An 18,636-nucleotide genomic window follows, 5' to 3' on the forward strand; every position below is an offset into this window, starting at 1 on the left:
TGCAGATGTGGCCTGGGCAATAAATTGCACTGTCAGCACTGTGAGATGCCTAGGAGAGCGCTACAGGGAGACAGGACGGACAGCTGATCGTCCTCACAGTGGCAGACCATGTGTAACAACACCTGTACAAGATCGGAACATCACACCTGCGGGACAGGTACAGGATGGCAACAACAACTGCCCGAGTTACACCAGGAACGCACAATCCTTCCATCAGTGCTCAGACTGTCCACAATAGGCTGAGAGAGGCTGGACTGAGGGCTTGTAGGCCTGTTGTAAGGCAGGTCCTCACCAGACATCACCTGCAACAACGTTACCTATGGGAACAAACCCACCGTCGCTGGACCAGACAGGACTGGCAAAAGTGCTCTTCACTGACGAGTCGCGGTTTGGCCTGTACTCTGGAGCGGGATCGATTTGGAGGTGGAGGGTCCGTCATGGTCTGGGGCGGTGTGTCAAGGCATCATCGGACTGAGCTTGTCGTCATAGTATTTAAGTAGGCAATCACAACGCTGTGCGTTACAGGGAAGACATCCTCCTCCCTCATGTGATACCCTTCGTGCAGGCTCATCCTGACATGACCCTCCAGCATGACAATGCAACCAGCCATACTGCTCGTTCTGTGCGTGATTTCCTGCAAGACAGGACTGTCAGTGTTCTGCCATGGCCAGTGAAGAGCCCGGATCTCAATCCCTGGGACCTGTTGGATCGGAGAGTGAGGGCTAGGGCCATTCCCCACAGAAATGTCAGAGAACTTGTAGGTGCCTTGGTGGAAGAGTGGGGTAACATCTCACAGCAAGGTCTGGCAAATCTGTTGCAGTCCATGAGGAGGGGATGCACTGCAGTACTTAATGCAGCTGGTGGCCACACGAGATACTAACTGATACTTTGATTTTGACCCCCGTTTGTTCAGGGACACATTATTCAATATCTGTTAGTCACATGTCTGTGGAACTTGTTCAGTTTATGTCTCAGTTGTTGAAACTTGTTATGTTCATACAAATATTTACACATGTTAAGTTTGCTGAAAATAATCACAGTTGACAGTGAGAGGACATTTCTTTTTTTGCTGAGTTTATGTTGGGTAGGTTACTTTCTAAATGTAATCCGTTACTTACGAGTTACCTGTCCAAAATTGTAATCAGTAAAGTAACTTTTTGATTACCCAAAATCAGTAACGTTATCTGATTGCATTCAGTTACTTTTAGATTACTTTCCCCTTAAGATGAATTAGAAGAAGACAAAAATGTGTGTAATTGAGTGACATCTACTGCAGGATAAATCAATGTTAAAGTTGACATAATTGGCCATATATTGATGTAACATTTTACTTTATGGGTTGGTTATGTAGCCTTCTTCTAACCCATCACATGCTACCACATATAATAATACGATTAAATTCTATCTTTACATTTAAAAACAAAGTCTATCAGAATTCCAGTCATTCCAATAAATGTTATACCCCTTGATCTTCAAGAATACGACTTAGAAATATGGTAGTATAGACTAGCCAAATTGTTTTACCTGAGCATAACCCCAAAACTAAGAACTTATTAGCCAGCCCTACTCTGTTGATTAAGATTTTGTTGTCATGGTGGACTGATTGGGCTCATTGATTCGAGTTGAAGAATAAATGCTGCGCTCATGGAATGGTATGCTTTGAGCGCTACTGAAAAGTGCTATTTACATTTGAAAAATGACTGCAATATGTTGCATTTGCTATAGGCCTATTGTTTACCTTTTTGTTGGTGCCACTTTGATACCTTGATGATATGCAGCTGTTTAAAGGGCAAATCCACAGATGAAACAATAACAAAACGATCGCCCCGTCTCTGTTTTGTGAATATATGTGTATGCATATATACATACAGTACCAGAACTAAATGAACACTTTAGTAAAGGCATCCTTCCTCCCTTTCTTAAATTTGAAGGTTGCTTGTTAGCCATCTTTTCATCTTCTCTTTTTGTGTGTGTGTGTGTGTGTGTGTGTGTGTGTGTGTGTGTGTGTGTGTGTGTGTGTGTGTGTGTGTGTGTGTGTGTGTGTGTGTGTGTGTGTGTGTGTGTGTGTGTGTGTGTGTGTGTGTGTACAGTTGAAGTCGGAAGTTTACATACACTTAGGTTGGAGTCATTAAAACTTTTTCAACCACTCCACAAATTTCTTGTTAACAAACTATAGTTTTGGCAAGTCGGTTAGGACATCCACTTTGTGCATGACAGAAATCATTTTTCCAACAATTGTTTACTGACAGATTATTTCACTTACAATTTACTGTATCATAATTCCAGTAGGTCAGAAGTTTACATACACTAAATTGACTGTGCCTTCAAACAACTTGGAAAATTCCAGAAAATTATGTCATGGCTTTAGAAGCTTCTGATAGGCTAATTGACATCATTTGAGTTAATTGGAGGTTTACCTGTGGATGTATTTCAAGGCCTACTTTCAAACTCAGTGCCTCTTTGCTTGACATCATGGGAAAATCAAAAGAAATCAGCCAAGACCTCAGAATTTTTTTTGTAGACCTCCACAAGTCTGGTTCATCCTTGGGAGCAATTTCCAAGTGCCTGAAGGTACCACGTTCATCTGTACAAACAATAGTACCCAAGTATAAACACCATGGGACCACGCAGCCATCATACCACTTAGGAAGGAGGCGCATTCTGTCTCCTAGAGATGAGTGTACTTTGGTGCGAAAAGTGCAAATCAATCCCAGAACAGCAAAGGACCTTGTGAAGATGCTGGAGGAAACAGGTACAAAAGTATCTATATCCACAGTTAAATTAATCCTGTATCAACATAACCTGAAAGGCCGCTCAGCAAGGAAGACGCCACTGCTCCAAAACCGCCATAAAAAAGCCAGACGACGGATTGCAAAGGATAGTCTTGGGGGCTTGCAAAGGATAGTCCCACTAAGCGCAAACCAGATGGGATGGCATATTGCTACAGAATGCTGTAGTAGCCATGCTGGTTAAGCGTGCCTTGAATTCTCATTAAATCAGCAACAATGTCACCAGCAAAGTACCCCCACACCATCACACCTCCTCCTCCATGCTTCACGGTGGGAACCACACATTCGGAGATCAACCGTTCAGCTACTCTGAGTCTCACAAAGACACGGCGGTTGAAAATCAGACCAAAGGACAGATTTCCACTGGTCTAATGTCCATTGCTCATGTTTCTTGGCCCAAGCAAGTCTCTTATTTTTATTGGTGTCCTTTAGTAGTGGTTTCTTTGCAGCAATTCGACCATGAAGGTCTCCTGTGAACAGTTGATGTTGACATGTGTCTGTTACTTGAACACTGGGAAGCATTTACTTGGGTTGCAATTTCTGCGGCTGGTAACTCTAATGAACTTATCCTCTGCAACAGAGGTAACTCTGGGTCTTCCATTCCTGTGACGGTCCTTATGAGAGCCAGTTTCATCCTGGTGCTTGATAGTTTTTGCGACTGCACTTGAAGAAACTTTCAGAGTTATTGACATTTTCCAGATTGACTGACCTTCATGTCTTAAAGTAATGATAGATTATTGTTTCTCTTTGCTTATTTGAGCTGTTCTTGCCATAATATGGACTCGGTCTTTTACCAAATAGGGCTATCTTCTGTATACCACCCCTACCTTGTCACAACACAACTGATTGGCTCAAACGCATTAAGAAGGAAAGACATTCCACAAATGAACTTTTAAAAATGCATTCCATTCATGAATGTCAAGAGTATGCCTTCAAAGTGTGACTACTTTGAAGAATCTCAAATATAAAATATATTTTGATTTGTTTAACACTTGTTTGGTTACGACATGAATCCATGTGTGTTATTTCATAGTTTTGATTTCCACACTATTATTCTACAATGTAGAAAATAGTAAAAAAGAAAGAAAAACCCTTGAAGTCCGAGTCCAAACTTTTGACTCGGACTGTATATGCAGGAATCACTAAGTCACACTTTCATCGATATTCACAACTGACAAACACACCAGGGGTTAAAAAGAAAGTATACTTCAATTTTATTTAAAAATTTGAAAGCGGCTTACCTCAGTTGTCACATTTTAAATTTGCTAAAATAACAGTCCAATTTCAGCTACATACAGCTTGTGAAAAACATATAAAGGAATGCTAGTTCATTGTATGCTACAGGAGTACTACGTATGTATGTACATAGCACTGTATATCCTAGGATACCTTAAACTATGTATCACAGAAAAAGAGTCTGAAAAAAAGGACATAGAATTATCACCGTTTCAACATAGAGAGAATAAACAAGCAATGTGTTTGAATGTAACAATAGGAAAATAGTCAAACTTTTAATCATAGCTTTGTGCTTTCAAATGAACAAATATAAAAGTCATTTGTTGCGTGTAGACTTATCTGTTTAAGAACAAGGTCACTTTTGCAAAAGTTTAATTTGTGAAGACTTTGAGTGTGTATGGACACTTATTCATACAGTTTTCCATCAGGAAACTCCTTAGTCATCAATGCCGGACGATTAAAGACAACACTGTACAGAACAGTGTATGCTTTTATCGAGGTCCTCGATTCAAACAGAATTATCTTCATATATCAGGAATATACCTCATATATTATATATGAAGCTTTTCCTTGTTGATTCCTGCTCATTTTGTTCACACAGCACTTATACTGTACGTTACGAGACCGGTCAAACACACAGTCTGTCTGTCACTGTTCAAAGTCACCTGCTGCATCCAGACTCCTCAACAACACTGAAACACAGTGGATACATCCCAAATGGTAACCTATTCCCTATTAAGTGCACTACTTTTGACCAAGGTAAATAGGGCTCTGGTCAAATGTAGAGCACTTAAATGGGGAATAAGGTGACAGGCTGGCTTTGCCCAAAATATCTTTTGCTATCAATACAGTATATTCTCTCCAATTAGAATGCTTTTTACCCAGAATTCATGGGGATGTGTAAACGTACATTTATACACAGCCTTCTGTATAACACAAAAAAGGGTATACATTTATTATACCCCTATATAGATTGACAATGTGTCAAACTCAATTCAGATTAATTTACCAATCTGACAGCAAACCTTTAGTTCAGATTTTAGAACACATATCCGAGAGAATGCAGCAAGTGTCTTTTAACAGTTCATAACTGCCTATTCAGACCTCAGACTAGCCAAGAGAACTCATACAGTATATACGACTCTTATGAGTACTCATATACATTATTCACTGGCCTTACATATGCATACAACTCAGCTCAGCTATCAGACTTCATTCGTTTTACATACAACTCCTGAACCCCTATAGGTAAGATATCGTATACATAGTCATACACTATATATACAAGAGTATGTGGACATCCCTTCAAATTAGTGGATTCGTCTATTTCAGCCACACACCAGTTGATGACAGGTGTATACAACTGCGCACAAAGCCATGTAATCTCCACAGACAAATATTAGCAGTAGAATGGCCTTACTGAAGAGCTCAGTGACTTGCAACATGGCACCATCATAGGATGCCACCTTTCCAACAAGTCAGTTCATCAAATTGCTAGAGCTGCTAAAGCTGCCCCGGTCAACTGTAAGTACTGTCATTGTGAAGTGGAAATGTCTAGGAGCAACAACGGCTCAGCCGCAAAGTGGTAGGCCACTCACGCTCACAGAACGGGACCGCTGAGTGCTGGAGCGTGTAGTGCTAAACAATTGTCTGTCCTCGGTTGCAACACTCCAAACTCCCTCTGGAAGCAACTTCAGCACAAGAACTCGTCGGGAGCTTCATGAAATAGGTTTCCATGGCCGAGCAGCTGCACACAAGCCTAAGATCAACATGTGCAATGCCAAGCATCAGCTGGAGTGGTTTAAAGCTCGCCGCCATTGGACTCTGGAGCAGTGGAAGCACGTTCTCTGGAGTGATGAATCACACTTCACCATATGGCAGTCCGACAGACGAATCTGATTCTGTGCTTGCAACTTTGTGGCAACAGTTTGGGGAAGGCCCTTTCCTGTTACAGCAATGACAATGCCCCCATGCAAAAGCAAATTCCATACAGAAATGGTTTGTTGAGATCGGTGTGGAAGAACTTGACTGGTCTGCACAGAGCCCTGCCATCAACCCCATCGAACATCTTTGGGATGATTTGGAACGCCGACTACAAGCCAGGCCCAATCGCCCAACATCAGTGCCCAACCTCACTAGTGCTCTTGTGGCTGAATGGAAGCAAGTCCCCGCAGCAATGTTCCAATATCTAGTGGAAAGCCTTCCCAGAAGAGTGGAGGCTGTTATAGAAGCAAAGGGGAGACCAACTCCATATTAAAGACCATGATTGTGGAATGAGATGTTCGACGAGCAGGTGTCCACATACTTTTGCTCATATAGTGTATGTTATTACTCCTAATGACATCTGTCTATTATGTTGCTATAACTCTTAATGACATCTGTTATGTCATCTGTTATGTCAGTCTCATGGCAATGTTATGTAGCTTATCTATTAGCCCTCACCATACAATACTGAGAAGACTCAAATACACAGCAATCAGCTAGGAGGTGCCACGGAGTATAGAACACAGCTATGAAGCTTAATTTAGCTACGCAGTGGGGGAAAGGGGAGGGAGAAAGGGAAAGGGGAGGGAGAAAGGGAAAGGGGAGGGAGAAAGGGAAAGGGGAGGGAGAAAGGGAAAGGGAAAGGGGAGGGAGAAAGGGAAAGGGGAGGGAGAAAGGGAAAGGGGAGGGAGAAAGGGAAAGGGGAGGGAGAAAGGGAAAGGGGAGGGAGAAAGGGAAAGGGGAGGGAGAAAGGGAAAGGGGAGGGAGAAAGGGAAAGGGGAGGGAGAAAGGGAAAGGGGAGGGAGAAAGGGAAAGGGGATACCTTGTCAGTTGTGCAACTGAATGCAGTCAACTGAAATGTGTCTTCCGCTTTTAACCCAACATCTCTGAATCAGAGAGGTGCGGTGGGCTGCCTTCATCGATGTCAACATAATCGGCGCGTATCAGTGGATTGTACACTGAAGTCCTACTATAGAGATGACAGCTATGAGACTTTATAGAGCAGACATAGGGTCTCTAGGAGACTTCATTGTGCACACGTCGGGCCTGACACATCATAATGAACAGGAGCCAGCTAAGACACCTTATGAAGTATACATCGGATCCAGCTAAGAGACCTCATGTAGTACACATAGTCTCCAATGAGACTTCATAAGGTATGGTCCCTATAAGAGCTCATTGAGATAAAGCTAGGACTGGTCAAAATAACAGCTGTTTTCAAAACCGTTTCAACGATTGTCATACATTAGAAATTCAGATTGTGAATTCAGTCCACTTCCATCTAGCAAGATCCTGACGTCCTAATCCATGATCAATCATCAGAAGCGACCCTATATTATGCATGAACCAAAACCTCTTCCTCGACTTAAGGTTTCAGTTAATAGTCTGACAGGCTAAGCTTTCAAGCCTGGTCCGAGAGCTGTTTGTCCTTTTGCCAACTCCATTGCAGACATTGTCAAGTCCTGTATGGCTCAACTGGTGGAGCATGGTGCTTGCAACAACACTTTTATGAGAAAACGTATGAACTCACTCCTGTAAGTTGCTCTGGATAAGAGTGCCTGCTACATGACTAAAATGTAACATTTTTGGCTTGACAATTCTAGGAGTTGGCAGGAGAGCATAAACAGACCCTACCCAGGCTATAAGCTTTCTGCCTGGGAGGAAACTTTTGAAACACAGGGTATGAAACTGAACTCAGTGTTCCACTTTCTGTACTTAGTTACAACGTGTGCATCCGAAATGGCACCCTAATGCCTATATAGTGTTGGTATAGGGAAGAGGGTGCAATTTGAGGCACAAACAAACACGGTCTTGATAACTTTTTTTTAAACAGGGCTACGTTTTGTTACACATAACTGATTTGGTGCTAGAATTTAGTTGAACACTTTGAAATAAATTCTGTCTACACTTGAACACATACTTCCTGCTCAGGCAAAAGGGGACGACACTATCAAACAGTAGGCTGCAGCAGCTAGGTTTCAAGTCATGTAAACCTATGGCTTGTGACTACACACCGAAGGAAATTACATCAGAACATTTCCAGGATTTTTCCTCATATTAAAAGTAGGTTGTCAGTCAGTTGTCGGTCAGTTGCCTGTGGAGAAGTCATGGAAGCAAAGTCAAGAACAGAACAGGGCCTGCAGTAGAATAGTCCGTCCTAGAGTGGTTGTCAGTCCTGAACACTTGGTAGGTGAACATTTACACAAACACAAAAAGAGACGTTGGGTGGAGATGATGTAGTGCTCTAGCTCAGTACTGTCGTGACTGGTTGGGACTGTCAGGTGTAGTACTGTAGAACAGGTCACAGGTATAGTAGCTCAGTACTGTCGTGACTGGTTGGGACTGTCAGGTGTAGTACTGTAGAACAGGTCACAGGTATAGTAGCTCAGTACTGTAGTGACTGGTTGGGACTGTCAGGTGTAGTACTGTAGAACAGGTCACAGGTATAGTAGCTCAGTACTGTAGTGACTGGTTGGGACTGTCAGGTGTAGTACTGTAGAACAGGTCACAGGTATAGTAGCTCAGTACTGTAGTGACTGGTTGGGACTGTCAGGTGTAGTACTGTAGAACAGGTCACAGTAGCTCAGTACTGTCGTGACTGGTTGTGAGGTTGTAAGGGAGAGTTCAGTTGGTAATGCATGCCTCGTGCCCCTATCCTCCCTTCATCTTCCTCTTCTTCAAAAACACACCATAACTGTCAAGTGACGGAGGCGATTCAAAGTGTAGAATAGTCAGGCATTGGACAGAAAATGAAGGCAGATGCTCTGTTGTGCTGTGGAGGCGATAGGACGGCCACCCGCTGTTTCGAACCATTCGTCGTCACGGTCTGTTTTGCCCTAATCTGAAATGGCCTGTAGCCACTACCCAGGTCAGGTCACCATTCCCATATCCACCAGGGCATGAGGTTAAGGGAGGCCAAAGATAGATATCACAGATGCAGAGGCAGAGGGCTGGGTTTAGGTTAGGGTTTGTCTGGATCATCTAGCCACGGTCACAGTGCTGAGAGAGTAGGAGAGGTTCAATTGAGATGTGCCCCTTTGTCCAGTCAGTGCTGAGGATCCATTGTTGTTGTTGTTGTTGTTTATTTATTTGTCTGTCCATTTGTCTCGTTTGAGTGCTGGTTAATGTCGTCCTAGGGACTACAAAGGCCCTTTGAACTGGTTCCCAGAGAGATGCTGGCGGATTGAAGGCTTGGAGCCCGCAGCGTCACCCAGTTTACGCCACACCACCTGAGAACACAACACAGGACAGGAAATGGGGGGGGGGGGGACACAAAACACTGTTACACAACACTGTCATACAATGGATATACTAGCTACAGTATATTCAGCCCTTTAAGATGAGTGAGGGTCTCTAGAAATGCCAGGTGGAAGGGACATTTAGTACTAATTAAACTAATAAGGTTTGAAAACACTGTTACACAAAGCTTTTTATCGTAGAACATTTTATTATGACCAGTGTGTTGTTGGGGTCTACAAAGGGAGGTCACAGAGACTGGAATCCTTCAATCCAGCCATCCAATAACGGTCTACAAAAATGTATGTTCCACATAATCTGAGCACACAATGCAACCGTAGGGGACAAGACAACAGTTGTAAAACACATGACTCCCAGCTCCGAGATGGACTGTGTAACATAGACCTCACCAGGATGTTGGTGTATTTATCTCTTTATGCTTGATGGGATACTCCACTATAAATGGTTGCGTTGTGCCTCCGGGTTCTCTGTGTCTCTTCCATGTACAGAGCTCTGTCCGGAGAAACCAACAGGCATCGCTTAGTGCTGAAAGACTAGAAGGGCCTGGGGTCATCCCTGCAAGAAAAGTGTCATCACACGAGTCCCAGATGACCCCACTCCACTGTCTCAGGCTGTATGGTTGTGGCCCAAATTATACCCTATTCCTTTTATACTACACTAATCCTATCGACTCTAGTCAAAAGTAGTGCCCTATAAAGGAAATAGGATGCCATTTTGAGCCTACACCTGTGGGGGTGGAAGGAGGATGTGATGTTGAGATGAGAGAATGGGGAGGGGCCTGCAGCTTCTATTCCATAGTCCAATCCTCCGAGCCTTCCGATCCTATCCTGCCCTGTCCTGCCCTATCCTGTCCTATCCTAGGCCTGGAAGGTGTATATAGCACGGAGAATAGAGCTCGGAAGCTTAAAAGGCCTCAACAGGAGCTTCCATTGTTTCTCCCAGTGAAGTTATTTTAATGGTGCAGACAAGTGCGTCGTTAATACTACGGCTCCTTTATGGGAGCCTCCAATTAAAGCAGGGGGAAGCCAGGGGGTGAGAGGGGGAGGAGAGGTGAGAGGGAGGGAGGGGGAGGGAGGGTAATTGTGTAATAATTTAAACACTGCCCTCCCTCAAAGCAATGGCATGCTTGTGATTCTGACAGGCAAACAAACAGAAATGTGGAGGAGAGAGAGAGAAAGAGAGAGAACTTCTGTATGTGTGATGTCTACTGTTAATTTTTATTGTTTATTTCACTTTATATATTATCTACCTTACTTGCTTTGGCAATGTTAACACATGTTACCCATGCCAATAAAGCCCCTTGAATTGAATTGAAATTGAGAAAGAGCGAGAGAGAGAGAGAGAGAGAGAGAGAGAGAGAGAGAGAAAGAAAGCTGCAACTCGACAGGCCCCTCGTATCTTCATCTAGCTCTCATTATTAGCTTTTTTGGATAGGAGAGGGAGAGAGGAAGAGAGAAGAAAGGAAATGAGTGAGGGAGAGAGAGAAAGACTATAAGAGGGGGGGTGAGAAAGGTCGTGTGGGAGGGAGGAGAGAGTTCCTTACGTTACACATCTCCCTGACGATGGCTTTCTCCTTCTCACTGAGGTCCTTGTCGTAGTCTTCAGGGATTTTCTTCTCTAGATTCTCATGGACCTCGAGCACCTTCATGGCATGGACCACAGCCTCGGGCTTCTGGCCCACAGGGAGGTAGTCTGCTGGGGGAGATGGCTCACCACTAGGGGTCCTACCGGAGCCCTGGAGAGAGGAAGGGAGAGATGGTCAGAGTGGTCACACACATGTACTTTATTTTCAGAGATGTGAGCATCTCTAAATTAATCCCCCCCACCTCCCTTCTCTCTCTCTGGGGTACTATAGTTCAGCGACCCAGACCCCTAAAGGAGGGTAAATCCCTGATTTAATCAGCTCATTACAACTCTCATCTCCCATGGTCTTCCCTGACCCCGGTCAAACTCTCTACTCCCCTGTGCCTCTCCATCTCTGGGTCACAGCTAATGCAAAAAGAGGTCGTTGAGAGAGAGGAGCAGGGGTCCAATCTATCCCAGCTCTATCCTATTCATTCCCAGCTCTTACTGTCCAAGCACTTCGTTATCCCCATCTCTGGTTCTATCCCAGCTTTGCTCAGTCAGAGCCTTCTGAGCACCACTCTAGCATTAGATCCTCAACCATCCCAACCAGCATTCCAACACCGGTGCCCCATATATATATATATATAGAGAGAGAGAGAGAGAGAGAGAGAGAGAGAGAGGGGGGGATAAAGGGATATAGGGAGAGAGAGAGAGAGAGGGAGAGAAAGAGAGGGGGGGATAAAGGGATATAGGGAGAGGGGATAAAGGGATATAGGGAGAGAGAGAGGGGGATAAAGGGATATAGGGAGCGAGAGAGGGGGGTGGGATAAAGGGATATAGGGAGAGAGAGAGGGGGGTGGGATAAAGGGATATAGGGAGAGAGAGAGGGGGTGGGATAAAGGGATATAGGGAGAGAGAGAGGGGGATAAAGGGATATAGGGAGAGAGAGAGAGAGAGAGGGGATAAAGGGATATAGGGAGAGAGAGAGGGGGATAAAGGGATATAGGGAGAGAGAGAGGGGTGGGATAAAGGGATATAGGGAGAGAGAGAGAGAGAGAGAGAGCATGAAGAGGAAGAGGAAGAAGAAGAGTGTGACCGGAGTGTGAGTGACACACACACATAAAGCTGAGAGTGCAATAACAACAGGCCCATAGTCAATGGTGTAGGCACCTGCTGTAGAGGCATTATGGAAGAGGAGGGAAGTGAACCTGATCGGGCTTCCAGTCTAACATTACAGAGTTGGTATCAATACCCAGTATCAATACTCAGAGAACACTGGCACAGACACACCATACTTATGTGCATCCCAAATGACACCCTATTCCCTGTATAGAGCACTACTTTTGACCTGGGCCCATATGACTCTGGTCAAAAGTAGGGCATCATGTAGAGTAGTGTTTCCCAACCCTGGTCCTCCAGTAACCCCAACAGAACACATTTTTGTTGTAGCCCTGAACAAACACACCTCATTCAGCGCATTGAGAGCTTGATGATTAGTTGACAAGTTGATTCAGGTGTGCTTGTCCAAGGTTACAATACAAATGTTTACTGTTGGGGGTACTGGAGGCCCACCAGGGTTGGGAAACACTGATGAAGGGAATAGAGTGCCATTCAGGTCGTAGCCTGAGCAAAGATGATAAGAAAGTCTGAAAGAAAACATAAAGAGAGGCTCCAAAGGACACATATTTTCAACCAACAATTTTTACAAGATAGAGAATCACTGCTTCTGCGTCAGAAACAACTTTGATTGACTTTGACATTTCATTGATTGCTCTGTTGCTATGTGAGAAAGTTGTGACTTTGACATTTGATTGATTGCTCTGTTGTTATGTGAGAAAGTCGTGACTTTGACATTTGATTGATTGCTCTGTTGTTATGTGAGAAAGTTGTGACTTTGACATTTGATTGATTGCTCTCTTGTTATGTGAGAAAGTCGGGACATTGCCTCAGTCAGTGCTACAGAGGTGGGATCACGATTGCTGGGCATGTTTTTTCTTGTGACGGATGTAGGGGGATGTAGGGGGTGGGTGAGACCCCTTTACAATTTCAACGTCTGGTTTTGATTTACATTTGGTGAAATCAATTTAAAAATGTCACCATGTCATTGGATTTCGAGTTTTAAAGTTGGGTGAAAAAAAATGTTGATTACTTTTTTCAGATCCAAATACGTTTTTTCACGATGACTCAACGTCATCTCATTGATCAATTAAAAAAATGTTATGATGTGGGCTCTCTCTCTACCAATCATAGGTAACCCCTGGCAACACGTATTGAAGTGACACACAAGTTATGTCAAACAATAAGCAAATATAAAGAATAATATAAAGAATAATAGTACAAATATTTTGAGCATCTTAAATGTAATATGGGGCAAAAAGGTCAACTCAGCTCCATCCTTCATTGCATCAGATGGCTCATTCATCACAAACCCCACTTATATTGCCAACTACTTTAATGATTCTTTCATTGGCAAAATGTGCATGACATGCCAACAACAAACTGAATCTGCACGTCCATTCATAACTGACCAAATTATGAAAGATACGCATTGTAATTTGAATTCTGTAAAGGGAGTGTGGAAGAGGTGAAGAAATTACAATGACAAGGCACCTGGGTCTGACAACTTGGATGTAAAATGACTGAGGATGATAGCAGACTATATTGCCACTCCTATTAGCCATCTCTTCAATCTAAGCCTACAGGAAAGTGTGATCCCTCAGGCCTGGAGGGAAGCAAAAGTCATTCCACTACCCAAGAATAACAAAGCACCCTTTACTGGCTCAAACAGCCCACCAAACAGCCTGTTACCAACCCTTAGTAAACTTTAGATTTTTTGGTGTTTTACAAGAATCAAAGATATTTTACAGTAAACAAATTAACAACTGACTTTTAGCATGCTTACAGTATAGGAAAGGGCACTCACCATGTATCGCACTTACAGAAATGACTGATGATTGGCTGACAGAAATGTATAATAAGAAGATTACGGGAGCTGTTTTGTTAGACTTCAGTGCAGCTTTTGACATTATTGATCATAATCTGCTGCTGGAAAAACGTATGTGTTATGTCTTTACATCCCCTGCTATATTGTGGATTGAGAATGACCTGTCTAACAGAACACAGAGAGCCAACATACTCCAAGTAGAGTCAGGCATTCCCCAGGATAGTTGTCTAGGCCCCTTACTTTTCAATTTTTTACTAATGACCTGCCATTGGCATTGAGTAAAGTTTGTTTGTCTATGTAAACTGATGACTCCACATTATACACGTCAGCTACCTACAACAAGTGAAATCACTGCAACACTTAACAAAGAGCTGAAGTCAGTTTTAGAATGGGTGGCAAGTAATAAGCTCGGCCTAAATATTTCAAGAACTAAAAGCATTGTATTTGGGACAAACTATTCACTAAACCCTACACCTCAACCAAATCTTCTAATAAATATTGTGGAAATTGAACAAGTTGAAAAGACTAAACTGCTTAGTGTAACCCTGGATTATAAACTGTCATGGTCAAAACATATTGACACAATGGTAGCTAAGATGGGGAGAGGTCTGTCTGTAATAAAAAGCTGCTCTGCTTTCTTCACATCGCTATCAACAAAACAAGTCCTACAGGCCCTAGTTTTATCGCACCTGGACTACTGCCCAGTCATATTGTCAAGGGCCACAAAGAGAGACATAGGCAATAAAGCAGCACGGCTGGCCCTTAAATATACTCTGAGAGCTAACATTAATAAGATGCATGTCAACCACTCCTGGCTCAAAGTAGAGGAGAGATTGATTGCATCACTGCTTGTCTTTGTGAGAGGTATTGACATGCTGAAAGCACTGAGCTGTCTGTTCAAACAACTAGCACACAGCTCAGACACCCATGCATAACCCACAAGACATGCCACCAGGGGTCTCTTCACAGTCCTCAAGTCCAGAACAGACTTTGGGAAATGGTCAGTACAACACAGAGCCATGACTACATGGAACTCTATTCCACATCAAGTATCTCATGCCAGCAGTTAAATCTGATGTTTTTTTTATGATAAAACTACACGTTATGGTACAACGCGGACTGTGAAGAGACACACACATCCAGGCACACATTCACGCATACGCACACACACGCTAGCACACGCACTCTACATACACGCGCATTATAACATCACCATATGATGCTATTATGCATTTTGTATTGTAGATATATGTATTGGTGCAATGGTATATGATGCACTGTTTTATTTGTTTTTTTTGTGTGATGCATGTGCCTTATTAATGTGTTTGGACTCCAGGAAGAGTAGCTGCTGGCTTGTTAGCAGCTGATGGGGATCACAACAACAACAAAAATCCACCCACCATAAAAAGTGTATATCAGGCCATGTCATTGGGTGTGTGACATGAGAGAGAGAGAGAGAGAGAGAGAGAGAGAGAGAGAGAGAGAGAGAGAGAGAGAGAGAGCAGCATACCACACTGCAGAGATGTTACAGTTTTTCTCAATTGCTAAAACACTAAAACCCCATTGGCTGAACAAAGTTCTCAGTAGCCTGGACGCATTTAGCTAATTATGCAGTCTGTTGTCAATACCTTAAACCATTTCACATGGTAAAACACAGTCTGTTGTCAATACCTTAAACCATTTCACATGGTAAAACACAATTTGCAGATATCACTTAGACTTTTCAGCAAAACTCTAAACACATTCTCATTCTCAAAACACATTCGGCACTCTAATGCACTTGTCATCCATACTGGTAAACACAAGTGGCAACAATCAAATACAAATAGAGAACATATGTCATTGATTGAACACAACCACTCAAAATTGATTTAACCTGTTTCAAATGATGCGACACAACCAATATAAGCCAGTTCAGAGAGCAAACAGGTTGTTGAAGGTGGGAAGGAGAAAGTCTGAGAATGGATACTGTAGTACAGTGCATTGTAGGCTGTATACTGTACAATGGACAAATTGTATGGCCCTGAACATTGTGCTTTCCATTTATTACAGTTTTTTCCAACTGCTTACACAAGTTTTCAAAACTGTCTCCTTTTTTTTCAAAACTCTACACACAATTCCCAAAACTGCACACACAAAATGCAAAATGCCTCACATCTTCTTCAACATGTAACACTGCATTCAAAATGCCATAAACACATGTCGGAATGAAGCATTTGCATCAAATGGCAAACACTGCTTTCATAATAGTACATTTTTGGATATACCATGTAAACACTGTTGTTCTAAATCTAAAGCTCTTTGTTCTTTCATAGGCTTATATCTACATTTCAATGCAATGTTCTACAGTGAAAGTAATCGGCTGAGAGGGGTAACAAGAACACTGTAAACACCAATGCAATGTAGAAACAGAAAATATTTATTAGGCCAAACATTACTGTTGTATACAGTAGCATACAACAAAACCATAAACATATGTAAACCAAAAGTATATTCTTTAGAATACAGTAAAGAACACAATTGTGTGTGTGGGGTCCCAAGGGGGCAGTCACCAGTGCTAAGCTACGCTTCATCTCTTCTCCAGCCTGAGTCTGGCCACGATACTTCGTCCACATCACAAGATACGTTTTCTCTTGCCAAACATGGAGGAAAGTATCTCCTAGCATGGCATATCCAACCTAGGACAGAGGCAACCTCTATGTCCCCACATAGACCATATTTATAATTGCAGTCTCTTGTACATCTGTAAACAAGCATCCTCGTCCTCCATGATGTCTTTGCCATTCTACTCTGTACAGAATTCAAACACAGTATGTGTTCAGCATAGGAACTGTAAACAATGTACATAAAAATGTAGTACAGTATGATAACCAACCTCATTCATTCAATGCAGTGCAGTAAATGGATGGCTTAGAGTTACAAATGTTTATGCAATACTATGAAGTCATATGTATTTTACAGTACATTACTGTAATGCTAAAATAGTCATTAGATAGTTGCATACCTGTTCTCATTTCTGAAGGTTCGAATTATGGACGCTACTGTAAATCGACTCAAATTGGGCTGGACTCTCAGTCCAGCCTCTCTCATGGTCAAACCGTGGTTGATCACATGATCAACAAATTTTGCCCTAATCTCATTAGAGATGCCTCTCTTTCCTTCTCTTCTTTGCCCTCGTCCTCTTCCTCTCCCTCCTACTCCTCTTGCTCTCTGTCCATTGTTGGCATCCATTGTTCAAAACAGGTAATCTGACCGTTGACCTATTTATAGGCCTATACTAAAGTAAAGCAGTGATTGGTTAGTGATCAGTTAAGCTATTAGTGTTTGCACATTTGAGGAGTGTGTGTGTGACCTGGTGAATAAGTGTATCATTTTGATTGGTTGTGTTTGGAAAAGGAAAGCAAGTCACTTCCTGTTAGATTTTTGTGTTTTAGGTAGATAATTGTGTGTAGTATTTTGAAAAAAGTGTTTTATGCAATTGACAACTGAGTCAAAGGCTGAGAAATAGCTTATGGTTTTTCACATTTGGTGTGTAGTTTTGCACTTTGAGTGAGAGGTTTCAAAAATCGTGTGACATGAAAAGATTTTGTGTGTAAGCAGTTGGAAAAAACTGTAACAGTACTGACTGCTCAATAGATTTTGACTGGTTGCAGGTTCATATCAACAAAGAACACAAATTACAGTACCACAGAGACAAAGGACAAGTTTGTGAGATGCAGGGTACAGTACTGTAAAAATAGGGGTACAAGGAGGAGGAAGAACAAAAAATTAAATTGCAAAGAGCAAAGCAGAGTAGTAATTTCTGATCAATTTTGAGCTACTATGATAGAACATGTTTTCGTTCATCAAAAGACAATGACGGAAAAATATGAATATTTCTTTAGATTAAAAATGTACTTCTCCCTGAGAATTGTATGTTTTGAACAATGTGTTTTCTATTTTTCGGTGTATTGTTTACTGACTGCTTGAGAGTGTATATCATTTTGATCACTTTGTTTATGATTTGAGAGCAGTGTTTGATTTTGAACACAGGTAAAACTGTTTAGAGGCGAATGTTTCATTTTGCAGAGGTTAGAGGTTATGTAAATAGTGCTTGAAGATGAGGTTTTGTGTTGAATGTTTTCAGGAAATGGAGCAAGGTTTCAGAAATTGTGTTTTAGCAATTGAGAAAAACTGTAACACCAGTGTTCAGGCAACATTTCCAATCATCATTCCATCATGGCCACCTAATCATCCCCAGCTTCCAATTGGCTCAGTCATCCCCTCTCCTCCACCCTGTAACTATTCCCCAGGTCGTTGCTGTAAATTAAAATGTGTTTTCTGTCACCTTACCTGGTTAAATGAGAGAGAGAGAGAGAGAGAGAGAGAGAGGAGAGAGAGAAAGAGAGAGAGAGAAAGAGAGAGAGAGAGAGAGAGAGAGAGAGAGAGAGAGAGAGAGAGAGAGAATCTGAAGTCAAATGTCTGCTGTTTGCTGATGATCTGGTGCTTCTGTCACCAACCAAGGAGGGTCTACAGCAGCACCTAGATCTTATGCACAGATTCTGTCAGACCTGGGCCCTGACAGTAAATCTCAGTAAGACCAAAATAATGGTGTTCCAAAAAAGGTCCAGTCACCAGGACCACAAATACAAATTCCATCTAGACACTGTTGCCCTAGAGCACACAAAAAACTATACATACCTTGGCCTAAACATCAGCGCCACAGGTAACTTCCACAAAGCTGTGAACGATCTGAGAGACAAGGCAAGAAGGGCATTCTATGCCATCAAAAGGAACATAAATCTCAACATACCAATTAGGATTTGGCTAAAAATACTTGAATCAGTCATAGAGCCCATTGCCCTTTATGGTTGTGAGGTC

The 18,636-nt window shown here is 42.4% G+C and overlaps 1 protein-coding gene across 3 annotated transcripts in view; it reads right to left on the reverse strand.

The window, feature by feature from the left end:
- Positions 1-3,979: 3,979 nt before the first annotated feature.
- The window catches only part of ccdc85ca (coiled-coil domain containing 85C, a), a 62,734-nt gene continuing 48,077 nt past the window's right edge, over positions 3,980-18,636 (reverse strand). For all 3 annotated transcript variants that reach the window (XM_064927787.1, XM_064927786.1, XM_064927788.1), the window contains 2 exons: positions 10,810-11,001; positions 3,980-9,238 (listed from right to left, as the gene is read on the reverse strand). In XM_064927787.1, the coding sequence (XP_064783859.1) occupies positions 9,149-9,238; positions 10,810-11,001 (282 nt within the window). In that variant the 3' untranslated portion in view covers positions 3,980-9,148. The remainder of the gene's footprint in view (positions 9,239-10,809; positions 11,002-18,636) is intronic.

Source organism: Oncorhynchus masou, chromosome 21 (assembly GCF_036934945.1).
Source record: "Oncorhynchus masou masou isolate Uvic2021 chromosome 21, UVic_Omas_1.1, whole genome shotgun sequence".
Taxonomy (NCBI): Eukaryota; Metazoa; Chordata; class Actinopteri; order Salmoniformes; family Salmonidae; genus Oncorhynchus; species Oncorhynchus masou.